The 12483-nt window shown below is 40.7% G+C and overlaps 1 protein-coding gene and 1 long non-coding RNA gene across 5 annotated transcripts in view; one reads left to right on the top strand and one right to left on the bottom strand.

Annotated features, from left to right (window-relative positions):
* Positions 1-2493: 2493 nt before the first annotated feature.
* Positions 2494-7516, top strand: LOC128316414 (uncharacterized). The gene is made up of 2 exons (XR_008300288.1): positions 2494-3194; positions 4141-7516. It is a non-coding gene; the product is annotated as an uncharacterized LOC128316414 (long non-coding RNA).
* Positions 5810-12483, bottom strand: part of CPEB4 (cytoplasmic polyadenylation element binding protein 4) — a 66723-nt gene continuing 60049 nt past the window's right edge. For all 4 annotated transcript variants that reach the window (XM_015072700.3, XM_015072698.3, XM_015072701.3 and 1 more), the window contains one exon: positions 5810-10261. In XM_015072700.3, coding sequence (XP_014928186.1) covers positions 10034-10261 — 228 coding nt within the window. In that variant the 3' untranslated portion in view covers positions 5810-10033. The remainder of the gene's footprint in view (positions 10262-12483) is intronic.

Genomic DNA, 12483 nt, shown 5'->3' on the forward strand with positions numbered 1-12483 from the left:
AGCCACCCAGGTGCCCCAGGACCATTTTTTTTAAGTTTGTTTATTTGAGAGAGAGAGAGTTTCTGTGCACCCACGCGCAAGCGGGGGGGTGGACAGAGAGAACCCCAAGCGGGCTCCGTGGTGGCCGTGCAGAGCCTGACACAGGACTCAAACTCACCAACTGTGAGATCAGGCCCTTAGCCGAAATCAAGAAACACCTAACCAACTGAGCCTCCCAGGCGCCCTGGATTTCATGATTATTTGGAGGAGATTACAAAGACTTTGCAGTCTCAAGAATGAGATGCGTGAGGGGAGGCTTGATTTGTACGATCTCTATATAGAACATGTTCAATTATAGTTCTATAGGAAGAAATAAAACCCTTTCTCCTGGGTGAGAGTTTCTTTGAATCTAAAAAAATATATCAGATGTATAGAGGTATATAATACGTATGCAAATCTCTCAGTCTGTCTGCCTGCCTACCTGCTTATCCATTCACCCATTTGTCCATCCATACACCCACCCATCTGCCCATCCATCCGTCTAGCTAACTAGATAGATATCCTTTCTTGACACCCATGTGATTTGGTTGGTCGGGTTTCTCCTTGGCTTTCTCAATTTAGGAGATGACGTAACTACACCCAAAAATAGCTATCACAGCATTGTTAAAGACATCCTTGTCAGAGACAATCAAGGGCAATGATTTTTCGATGGATTTGTAAAATGGTATTCTTTCAGTATCATTTCTTTTTAATTTTTAATGTTTATTTTTTGAGAGAGACAGAGCACGAGCGGGGGAGGGGCAGAGAGAGAGAGGGAGACACAGAATCTGAAGCAGGTTCCAGGCTCGAGCTGTCCGCACAGAGCCCGACGTGGGGCTCGAACTCACAGGCTGTGCGATCATGACCTGAGCCGAAGTTGGACGCTTAACCGATTGAGCCACCCAGGCGCCCCGCAGTATCACTTCTTGGTGAAATTTTAATGCAATTCCTCTTTGATTGGTTGGAAACTTAAAAGGGGGGTGAGGTCAAACAGGACCTGGGCGTCTGTGTGCCTGGGTTGGAATCCTGGCTTTGCAGACTGGTTAACCTTTCCGAACATTAGCCACACGAACAGTACCTACCTCGTGGCGTTGTGGGAGGTTGAAAAGAGGAAACGCCTATAGCAAGCGGGATGCCTGGCATCTGGTAGGCACGCCATCCATGCTAGTTGATGGGGGAGCGTTAGGCGAGCTGAGGGGCCGCACCCCCCCCCCCACTCCCACCCCCAACCAGGTGGGATGTGTGCTATTCCTTGGGCGCTCCTGGCTGCCCAAGAGTGAAGGAAAGGGGAAAAACAAATGGTTAACTGATAGAGATCATAGTCCCGCAGGACCTCAGTCTCCATCACCCCTCCACAGTGATGTGGGAAACGAAGGCAGAAGGAAATGGTGGATAGAACTAAATTTCCTTACAACCGGCCGCCGCCCATTGACAAATACTTGAGGCTGGCAGAGTAAAACGTCCAGGAACTCCTTACTGTCTCAATGCTTTGCTGGAAAAGAAAAACAATCTTAGCCTGACAGTAGCCAGGCCTCCAGTATCCTGGGAGTCTTCTTTAATATATGAAAATCTCACCGGAAACTTCCCCTGGACTTTACCTCCCCCCAACCCCATAGTATATAACCAGTCTCTCCTCGTGGTCCCCGGGGCAGCTCTTCCTGCCCACGGGTCCCGTCCCCGTGCTTCAGTAAAATCACCTTCTTTTGCACCAAAGACGTCTTCAAGAATTCTTCCTTGGTCTTTAGCTCCAGAACCCCACTTTCACTCCAAAAAAAAAAAAACAAACAAAGCAAAACAAAACAAAACAAAAAAACCTCATCACTAGCTGTTGTAATCGTTATTCTTACTCGAGAACTGTTCGTGATTCTGGAACTGGGGGGTTCATGGTGCTGGAGGAAAGGGTCTTCCTTTGGTCTTTGTTGCCCGCCCCAAACTGATCGGTCTTTCACTGGTGGTTCAGTCAAAGAGAAAAGGTATGCATTAAGAAGTCTGCAGCTCCTCCAAGTGAAAAGAAATGCCACTTCCACTGCCTTGCCCCTACTCCTGGAGAAGTCCGCCAAGTCTGGTCACTGAACCAAAGACACACACTTAGGGAAGCCAGTAGATAGACAAGAATCGTAGAGATGGCCCAGACCCAATCAAAACTCCCATTCTCGCCTGCAACTTTTGTTTTGTCTCCCTGTCTCGATACTTTCAAACATGATACCTTGCGCCCAGATTAGTTTTAAGAACGAAGCTTCTGTTTTAAAAGCAAATACCAATTGGAAGAAAAAAAACAAAAACAATCCCCTCCATTGCCATCCCCGTGGCAGTGAGGTTTACGGGGAAAGAACGTGGGATTTGGTAGATGGGGCTTGAATCCAGCCTTTACCTCATACGGGTTGTGTAACCTTGCAGGACACCCAACTTCTCCTGGAGATAGTTCTGTCTCCTGTTCAGTAGCTCCCAGGGCAGGGGTGGGGGTGGGGGGGGGCGGGGAAGGGAGGGTGCTGACCATGCTCATGTATGTAAGTGCCTAACATACCAAGGTAGTCGGCAATTACGGGCTGCCTCTTCCAGAATCAAACCATTCCCTCACTGCCGAGTCAGGCGGGCTGAGAGTCACCTGAGAGATGAGGCCATTCTACACCCCTACCCCCAACCCTATAGCAGGTCTTTGGAATCAAATCTTCAATAGCCGGCTAAACACACAAGGGGGCGCTTCCCTTTTCCCTCAACTATGAGAGGTGAATTCTGCCTCCACGCATTCAGATGAGGCGGCTCAGGTCTGTACTGGACCCCGCCTAAGACCTTTTATGCAGTTTCACACATGTTTATTACACCCAGTTCTCATCCTGGCTAACTCACTCCAGAACACGTTTTGAATGTCCTGCCGCCTGTGGCGGGTTCTGCAGCGGGGTGGGAGGGTCATTCCTGGGGATGTTTGGTCCTTTTCTCTCTCTTGGGGTTGGGGGAGGGGGGGGGTGGTGGGAGACGAGTGGAAAATAATCTCTTTAAATGGTGACATTTGCTTAATCACGTTGACATTTTTATGGTATCGAAGCCCTGCTTACCGAAATAGAACTCCAATGAAAAGGATAAAGAAAGCTCGGGCTTAGATTTGGACACCGCTGTTCATTTTTAACTTCTTGAGACACACGGCTCTTTTCCAACTCTGGTCGCCGCACTGAATCACAGTAAGACACTTTTTTTTTTTTTTCCTCTCCTTTTCCAACCAGTCCACAATGACACCCAATTTGACTAGGAAAAAAGATTCCAACTTAAAATATTCTGACAAGGTTCAGGCATGCCAAAAACACAATGTTCTTTAATAAGAGACTGAACTGGTACTGCAGAAGAGTTCATAGTAGGGCACGGATGTTCATTTTCTGAATTCTTAGAGTTTATTCAAAGCCTGCGGTCCCGGCTCTCGGAGCACTGGCAGGGGGTGCGGGGGACATTTGCGAGGGAAAATTTTCAAAGTTGGGAAATGACATGAATTATCAGGAAGACAGCATGTCACGAAGGGCAGATTCAAACCACAAGGTGCTTGTCTGAAGCAGCACTTGCCGTGGCACGCATGAGCAGTAAGGGCCACTCTGAGCCAGGGAGAGGCACGATCAACAATCGCTTCCTAAGGTGACGGACGGTCCATTCTGCAAAGAAACTTCTCTCTTCTGGAACTGGGAGTAGAGGGAGGGGAATTAAGAAGCTAAACCGGAAACGGTGCAGGGGTTAGAAGCTAGGCAATGACTTCGAAGCCCCGTAAAGTTAACATGGACAATGGTTACCAGCCTTGGGAATAACTAAGGAGGGACAGGACCAAGAGACCTTCTAGAACAAAAAACGGTAAGGTTCTTTGACTTCCTGATACTAGTAAACATACTAAAATTGGAGAGCAATAGATCCCAAGTATGTCCCATGGGGCCCTGTGTTATCTGTAAGCAGAGACCGTAGGCAAAGAAATTTGGTGGTGGGGGGAGGCACTTTTAAACAAAGTAAAATGGGTTTCTTCATTGTCCAACCTCTCAAAGCCTCAGCAAGCTAATTGCACGATTTGATTTTCCACGAAACAGGGTGTCTTATTTTCTATGTTTATCTAATGACCGAACTTCACATTTTTTTTTTGTCTGTTTCTTATAGAAAGGATTACCTTACTGTTTCGAAGATCCCGATTTGGGAAATAAATATGGAGTTCCTTGTTTATTATTCTGCCATTACATACTTCAGAAAAGAATTACTCTTTTGTATCATTGACATCTCCACAGTTCCTTAATTTCTAAAATCAGGAATTTACTTTCCCCATGACTTTTGATCAGACTTTAAGGTATTTATCCAACTTTAAGAAAGAAATCCATAAAAAAATCATTTTCCTTTTGAACTGGGTGTGGATACAAAGCCATTACCAAAAGAGGTTATGAAACAACTTGATTGTTAAGGATGGTGAAGAATGGGGTAGAGAACTTTCCTTTTTGGGTGAATTTGGGTGAACTACCAGTGAATAAGAAAATGCAGCCCAAATAGCCTCTCACACGCTACAGATTCACCGTTCTGTGATTTAAAACACCCACGTGTTGCGCCTACATATTATTTTCAGATTTAATTGTTATATCACTTACAGTTGATGTGCACTTGCCTAACATAAATATTTAAAACAAAAACAAAAACAAAAATAAAACAAAAACCAAAAACAAACCCCGGAATCTACTTACGTCTTTTTTTTTTTTTTTGCCCCTACTTTAAGTGCCTAAACCAACCCAGAACGCCCTAGGATGTTGTCGAAGTGGCGACCAAACGCCACCCACATCTCCAACGTCCCCTGAGGCTTCCTCAGGGGCCCTTCACTGAACTGGGAACATAAGTTTTCCCGCTATTGTCAGCCAAAGCTTGAGTGAGCCGGTATTCCCGGGGGATATCTAAGCGCTGCTCAGCCCTTCAGGCTAAGGCCCCTCAGGCTCCCCTACAGCTGGAAGAGCTACAGGTTGGAAAGACAAGTTAGATGCAAAAGACCTCTACAGTCCATTTGTCTCAGGACGAGAACGGCTTCTTCTCGTCTTAAGACTACTATCCTCGAGGTGAGAAAGAGCAGAAATTAAATTTGACAAAACAGAACACTCTCCGTGTTACGCTTCATGCCATAATAAGTCCTGAAGTTAAAAGTTTGAAGATGTGGTGTAAAATGTAAACACGAATGCACTGTGGTGCTCGGTAGTCCACGTGATTAACGAATCGAGTCAGAGATCCTACTGTGAATTCACATGCTACAGAGATTATTATCCCAGAGGCCATATCCTGTGACATTAGGATCCAGGGAAAAACTAGGGGTTTGAAAGTCCAGACTTATTAACCAAGATCCTCTTGTAGGGTGGCCAAAAATCAAGGCTCTTCATTAGCAAAGACCACAAATCAAACCCCCCACATATTGACCTTTCCTTACTTTTATTGGACATTGGCCTTCAGCAGGTGACCGAATGCTCGAATCCCTGCCGAGGCCTCCCATACACACGGGAGGCTATTTTAAAAAAAAAAGAAAGAAAGAAAAGAAAAGAAAAGGAAAGGGAAAAAAAAGGACTCTGCAGGGCAACGTGTGAACTAATAGTACAGATCTAAGACAACAACTCACAGATATTTACAAACTTACACAAGCAATGCATACTTGCGACTGGTCCCTATATGGCTGGACATCTTTTCGTATCAGTATGTTCTGCCTTGGCCCGAGATATACACCTAATATTTTTTAAAGGTTTCATTCCTGATCATGGAAGCATAACCTACTCATGTTGCAAATAAATAAGTATATTAAAAAGAAAGGCTGAGTTAAAAGTTTTATTCATTCAACATCTCACATTACAAATATTTAAAAATTATATGCATACTGGTATAAATAGTCATTTGCAAACTATTTAATAACATTAATTTTCCACTAGCACTTCAACAAATGAACTCTTTTAAAAAAGGAACTGTGTTATATAACTTAAGAGTAGAACATACAAAAATAGGAACTTAACGTGAAAATGACTTTAATAAAAAATGAATTACCCTTATTTAAAATGCTATAATAAATACTACAACCTCCCCATACACAGTAAAAACTATATGGAAATTCAGCCAAGTAGTACAATTAACTGACATACTTAAATAACTTTTCCTTCTGATAATATGAGCAATACACTGGAAAAAAAAAAAAAAACATTAGGGATTAGTAAAAACTAGACACCCACTTGCTAAAAGTTTCACTTCCAAAAAATATAACAAAAATCTGATGAAAATTATAAAAACTAATTATACTTTAAATTTTAAAAATATAAAAAATAAAACAGTTGAATACAATATTGTCCCAATTCTTACAATGCTATCAATCACAGTAGCTTTAAAATAAGATAATAAAATAAAGCAAATGACCAAAACCTCTTTTATTCCATTTTTAAAAATAATCTCAAATTTACATTAGTAGAAAGATTGATTTCTGATTCTTTTCTTTAGAAACACCAGCAAGAAAGAGGATTACTCTTAACAGTAGAAAATGACATTTTTAAATGTCTGCAATTAAAAACAAAGAATTACACTGCAAAGATCTTTCAAAAGTTTGAAATAAGTATTGCACATAACTTGAAGTTAACTTGCCACAATTCATCACATTCAAGTTTTAAATCACCTTTTAACAGAAGATTCAACTCTTCAAAACAAAAGGGGTGAATTATCAAGTCTTTCCAACAGCACTCTCATAAAATGCTAAATTCGTTCACTGCAAGTTTTATTTTGCATTCTGCAGAGGTCTGTGTATGGAGAAGTATATATATTATACCAAAGCGTGGGGACCAGAAGGGGAAGGGAGAGAGGGTTCCTTTACATAGAAAATAATCAGAAACACTTTATTTTACATTGCAAAAATAACCATGTAATTACTCTGTAACTACATTGTAAGTACATGGCTGGTGCCATGCTAGTGTGCTAGAACTACATGCTTGGTAAATTGAAGTGATACCCTAAAATCTGTAAACTAATTCCATGTTAATTATGTTTTGAGTTACATGGTAACTCCCAACTACAATCCCGTGTAATCTGAAGGACATGTAATCAATAACGTTCAGAGTAATAGATAATAATTGTTTATGCCCTGTAAATTGAAGTGTAACCAAATAATCTGTAAACACGCTTGTCACACAATCACAAGTAAATATTAGTAGAATAACAATTTCTTACATTAGTCATGCATACTAACATTACACACCTGTCCCACGGCAGGCTATTTTTTTTTTCTTTATATATAATTAAAAGAGCAGACATCTCTGAATCAAACACTTAACATCAATTTATTAATATTAAAAATGGCTAAACATTCACCAAGAATGTCTGCGTTGTGAATAATTTTAAAAACTTAGTAAGAAGCTGTAGACAATTTTGTTATTTTAAATTTCTACCCTATGCTTATGCGTTTAATTTTTTGTCTTTTTAGGAACTACCGTGTTATCTGTCATTTTCATGCGAATTTTTTTTCATTAATTTGTGACTTTACATAGACTATTTCTTAAATTATAGGTACACCAATAGCTGGTGCTGGGGAAGGATGTTTAAGCAACATGCTTTCTCTTCTCTGCAGACTCTAAAATAGCATTGCCAGTGCACAACATTCATAATTTAAAATGTATGCAGAGCACTGAAATGTATAAAAAGCAGAATATAAGAAAATAAAATTTATTAAAATTATTTATATTAAAAAATGAAGTATATGAAGATCTCTCAGTAATAAAAGTACAAAAAGCTACTCTTTGCAATATGAAAAATTGAGGTATTGCATAAAGAGATATCCCGTCAGTGAAAAGTGTGCCTAAAAATGTTCACTGTTGGAAAAACAAGATATACAAAAGTAGTGCATAACAAATATACATTATGTGCATGACAAAATAAGTTAGCTACAAAAACACTGTACCGAAATTCAGCAGGTCATGTACAAAGGGAAAAATTATTATTCAAAGCTAGTTCTCAAACAGTGTTATTTCTTGTTAACTCATCACACCTGTTTACTGAGTAGGAACAGTACAATAGCACACCCCAAGCCACCTACAAGCATCGAAAAGAATAAAAAGAGGCAAATGAACGTTTCGGTTAGAATTATGTCGTTCAGGAGAAAAGAAAAAAAAGTCCCTGACCAGCTACACAAGAGCACCCTCCATTCGCATGACTGCTTTCCGTATTTGCAGGGAATTCTTTAAAAGCAGCTCCCTTTCTGTGTCTGACCATTAGACAGCATATGCCTCCATTTTGACCTTTGGAACTTAACAGGTATGCAGTTCGTTAAAGCCTGTGTTAAAAATAAAGGACTGCTTTTCCTAACGATAATCAGCAGGGGTCATCAGCCAGGTGGTTCCACCGTAGTGCTGGGGCAAGTCTTTGGTTTTGAAGGATCCAAGACGGTACTGTTAGGTAGCACAACTAGCAGGATTTTTTTTAATGTTTTGCACACCGGTAATAATCCTTTTGGTGGTGGGTAGGGCATTTGATAAGAGAATGTCAATTAAAATAAAAGTCACTTCCATGACCAGGGCTTCAAGAGACTATTTTAAATTTACCCCTGAAGCGTACTGTTCAACACATAATAACGCCTTTCGAAGCTAGAATTTTATGTATAATAAAGCATGCATTACTTGATGAAGTTGGCACTTCAAACACTGACTATGTCCCATGCTAAGTTCTGAAACGGTAATGTTATTTTTATTTTATAGGAAGAGTAAGATAAACATACGTACCTTTGCACAGATTTACACAGTTACTTAGTTCAACAGTGCAAAACACTCTGCAACTACTTAACTTTTTTTTTTTTTAACTTTTTTTTTTTCCGTTGTCTATGTTACAACTAAATTACAGGATACCCAAAGCAACTTTAAATCTAAAAGTAAGCCAATCGGCAGCCAATTTGTATATTGGTTTTGTTTCCCAGTTTTGGCTACAACTGTACTGTTAACACAAAATCAAAACTGATGTCCTTGAGGTATCTCTAGATCCGTTCTGTTCTGTTTCGTTTTTTAACGTCAAAATGGAGAGCAAAGGCTGACACCTGATGAGTGTTTACTAAATTAGGATATAGAGTTTATATATAACATCAAAAATAAAATTTATACATTTGTTCTTCGGGGGGGGGGAGGAAATGCTAGTTTTCCCACCAGTTGTCATTAATTCTAGCTTTGGTAGGTTTCCTGGGGCCGTGACCAGACGAGGAAGTTTAAAAATAAATAAGTGCACTCCCCTCAGTAGTACATTTACCCAATTTTTACATTCTAAAGGTTTTAAAATGGTTGAAAAGAAAATAAACCTAGCTCTGCCTACTTTACTATTTTTTTTTTTTTCTACTGTGGTAGTAACTCGGAGGCGTCATGAAATTCTACTCGGCCTCGAAACCCTTACAATTTGTTCTAATGCTGCTTCGATCTTGCTCATGCATTTGTGTTTGCTTTAACATGCTCTTTCCTGTTAATAATTGTTAACTTCCTCCACTGCTGTAAATGAATAAAACGGTGGGGGGGTGGGGGGGGAGGATGGCAAAAAAGAGAGGCAAAAAAGAAAGAAAGGAAAAGGCAAAAGCACTTCTCTGGGGGAAAAACTGTGTCAGGACAGACTGATAGTGTTACTGTTGCATGGTTAATTTTAATAAAAGTATTCTTATATGTTATATTATTAACAATAATTTAATTAAAAACCCAAAATACTCTATTGTTTCATTTCTCTTTTAATATTTCTCTTTCTCCTCTAAGAAAATGCTACAGGAAGTTTTGGATCCTCTTGGTCTCCAGCAAAACAAGAGAATAAAACTTCCGTGCAACACGATGGCAATACGAAAAAGGAGTTCGTACGTACTGTTTTCAGTGACACGAGAATCTACAAAACGCCTATATTATAGGTCATTCTTTTTGTTACACTATTGTTAAGTTACGGGCTGCTACAAAAGGACATGCCAGCGTGAAGAGGTCGAGGAAGGGGTCAGAATTAACAGAAGAGTGCACTTATTCTGAGGCCTGAAAATGAGCACTGTAGTTACCCTTTAGTTCCAGCGGAATGAAATATGTCGCGGACGGTCACCGCCTTCCTTCACCAGGGGCTTGTGGAACTCCCTGCCAGCGCGAGAATGAATAGCAGCCCAGCAATATTCACAGTAATACTGCAGACAGGTAACGTTAGCACAGAAAAATGGAGCAAATTTTCCACCACAACGGGCCCCCTGACATTCATCACACAGCTGATCATCCAAGACATATGGCTTAACTTCCACCTGCAATCGAAAATAAAAGGAAGGCGTTTACACTTTTCAGTGAATGGTCCAGGCACCTCTTACTGTGGTGCGTGCACTTTCAACCTCTGTCTGAATCAATCTGTGCCGGGGTGCCCCGAAACAAGGGTCAGTAGCTCTTTTCCTGAAATTAAGGCAGTCCAGTCCATCTTTAAGGACCTGGTGAGGCTTTTGTACTCATCATTTTACATTTCTGTCTTATTAAAGAAACACTTTTCAAAGGAAAAACAATTCCGCCAGAAACAAAAAAGGGAAGCCAACTGTTTAGAACATTACGAGATTAAACCCACAGGAGCATTTTTATAGACACAAACCATCGCTTTAATTAGTGGATCTGGATTTTTGTCATATGTGGAATTGTAATTTGAACAAAACCAACGAAGGGCTTCCCAGTTCCACAAAATAGCACTTCAATATTCACATCAGAGGGAAGATGCCTGACTTCTGTGTCATAAGCGTCTTAAGTTGTAATAAAGGCTGGGTCACGGTTTCTATTTACAGTGTGCACGTCGTGGGTTATAATCACCCAGACTCGGAACTCTGAGCAAACAAGACGCGGCCACAGTACTCACAGTCTAAAACCTCGCCTTATTCTCTGTCAGTAAGAATGGTTTACTTCAGTCTAAAAGTCAGAGGTGAATTTCTAAAACTGGGTCTGTTCCAGTGTTCAATAGGCCAACCTGTCATTTGAGTCTCTCAAGCATTAAAAATAACCTGGCTGTTAATTCACCAGTGAGAAAAGAGTTGGTTATTTTTAGTCGTAGAGAGACTCAGGGTTAAAACTCCCTTATACCAGGCCATCACTACCACCGGTGCCATGCAGTTGTGACAAGGAATCCTGACAAAGGTTAGCCATGAACAAAAGAAGACGAGTGACAGGAAGACGGGAAGAGCAGACAAACCAGAGCATTAGCCTTCTGGCCCCGAGGCCACTCCGTGACATCTATGGAGCTGCAAGAACGCTGGTCAAAGGGCTTGATTGCAGAGGAATACAAATGAAGTGTGCATTTCCAATGACTAACCTTACACCTCTGACACCTTTGCTGGGATGAAGCGGCGAGACAGGAGACACTGCTTGGTCAGACGTAGCTATTTTTTCAGTGAGCTAAAAGCATGTGGTCTTGTTAACTTATACTGCAACGTGTCTTGCCCCCTCCCTCCGTGTTTATGTTAGAATCTAGACCTTTCTTTTCATACAGTCACAGCATGACAACCACTATAACCTTGTATTTCATACCGACACTGTAGCAGCGTATACATGAAATGAAACATAAGCAGTAAGTGTCAACCACCATCGCCTTGATAGTTTCTACATAATGAATTGAGAACAGCGCGAGACAATCAATCAGTAAGGACTTTTTGGAGCACAATGCCTCAGAGTGTTGATATCTAAGTCAGTCCTAATGAAAGTGCCAGTCTCCCATGAAATAAGGAGCTAACACCAGAATCTAAATCAACACACTGCTTCTTTCATCAGGAGGGTCTTTCTAGGGGGAGAAAAAAAACCCCAAAAAACCCCAAGTCAGCTGAACTAATCAACACCACGCTTCCCAATGTAGCTGATTCACATTCTGGTGTAATGGTGTAAACTCCTATCTCACCACAAGCCAGTAACCATTTGCTTCTGGCAGTCAGTTCACAGGCCACACTTTGAGCAGTGTCAGTATAAGATACAGTTATATCTATCAGAACATCAACTCCTCAGGAGATGTTCCCGAGAAGAACATCAACTACTTGTCCTAGGTGCTAAAACATCTGGTGAATGCATGAAACACAAAACTAAGAAATAAATCTGTGAATGCAAAGAAATAAGACGGATAACGGAGCACAGAGCTTCGAATACAGTAGCTTAGAAAACAGAGGAGAGCGCTCTCTCCGAGGTTTTCTCCAGCTTTTTAACTCAGAAGACAAACCAACAAAGAGGAATTTAAAGTATTGAAGATAATGCTAATTACTGCCTAATTTCAGGTGGTAGAATACACTAAAAATAAAAAGATTATGATTTCTTTCTCTTAATCTGTTTCAATGAAATATTTCTAACGCAGTCCTACAAGTGAATTTATTCAGTCATTTGTTACATAGCACACTGGAAAATAGGGCTTACTGAGATAGTCATGATGTCTCAGGATTAAAAAAAAAAAGGTCAGGGGATCTCAAGGGCATTGATGTTTGTACTTGATATAATGGTATTTACTGAATGACTA

This window comes from Acinonyx jubatus, chromosome A1, assembly GCF_027475565.1.
Source record: "Acinonyx jubatus isolate Ajub_Pintada_27869175 chromosome A1, VMU_Ajub_asm_v1.0, whole genome shotgun sequence".
NCBI classification, from domain to species: domain Eukaryota; kingdom Metazoa; phylum Chordata; class Mammalia; order Carnivora; family Felidae; genus Acinonyx; species Acinonyx jubatus.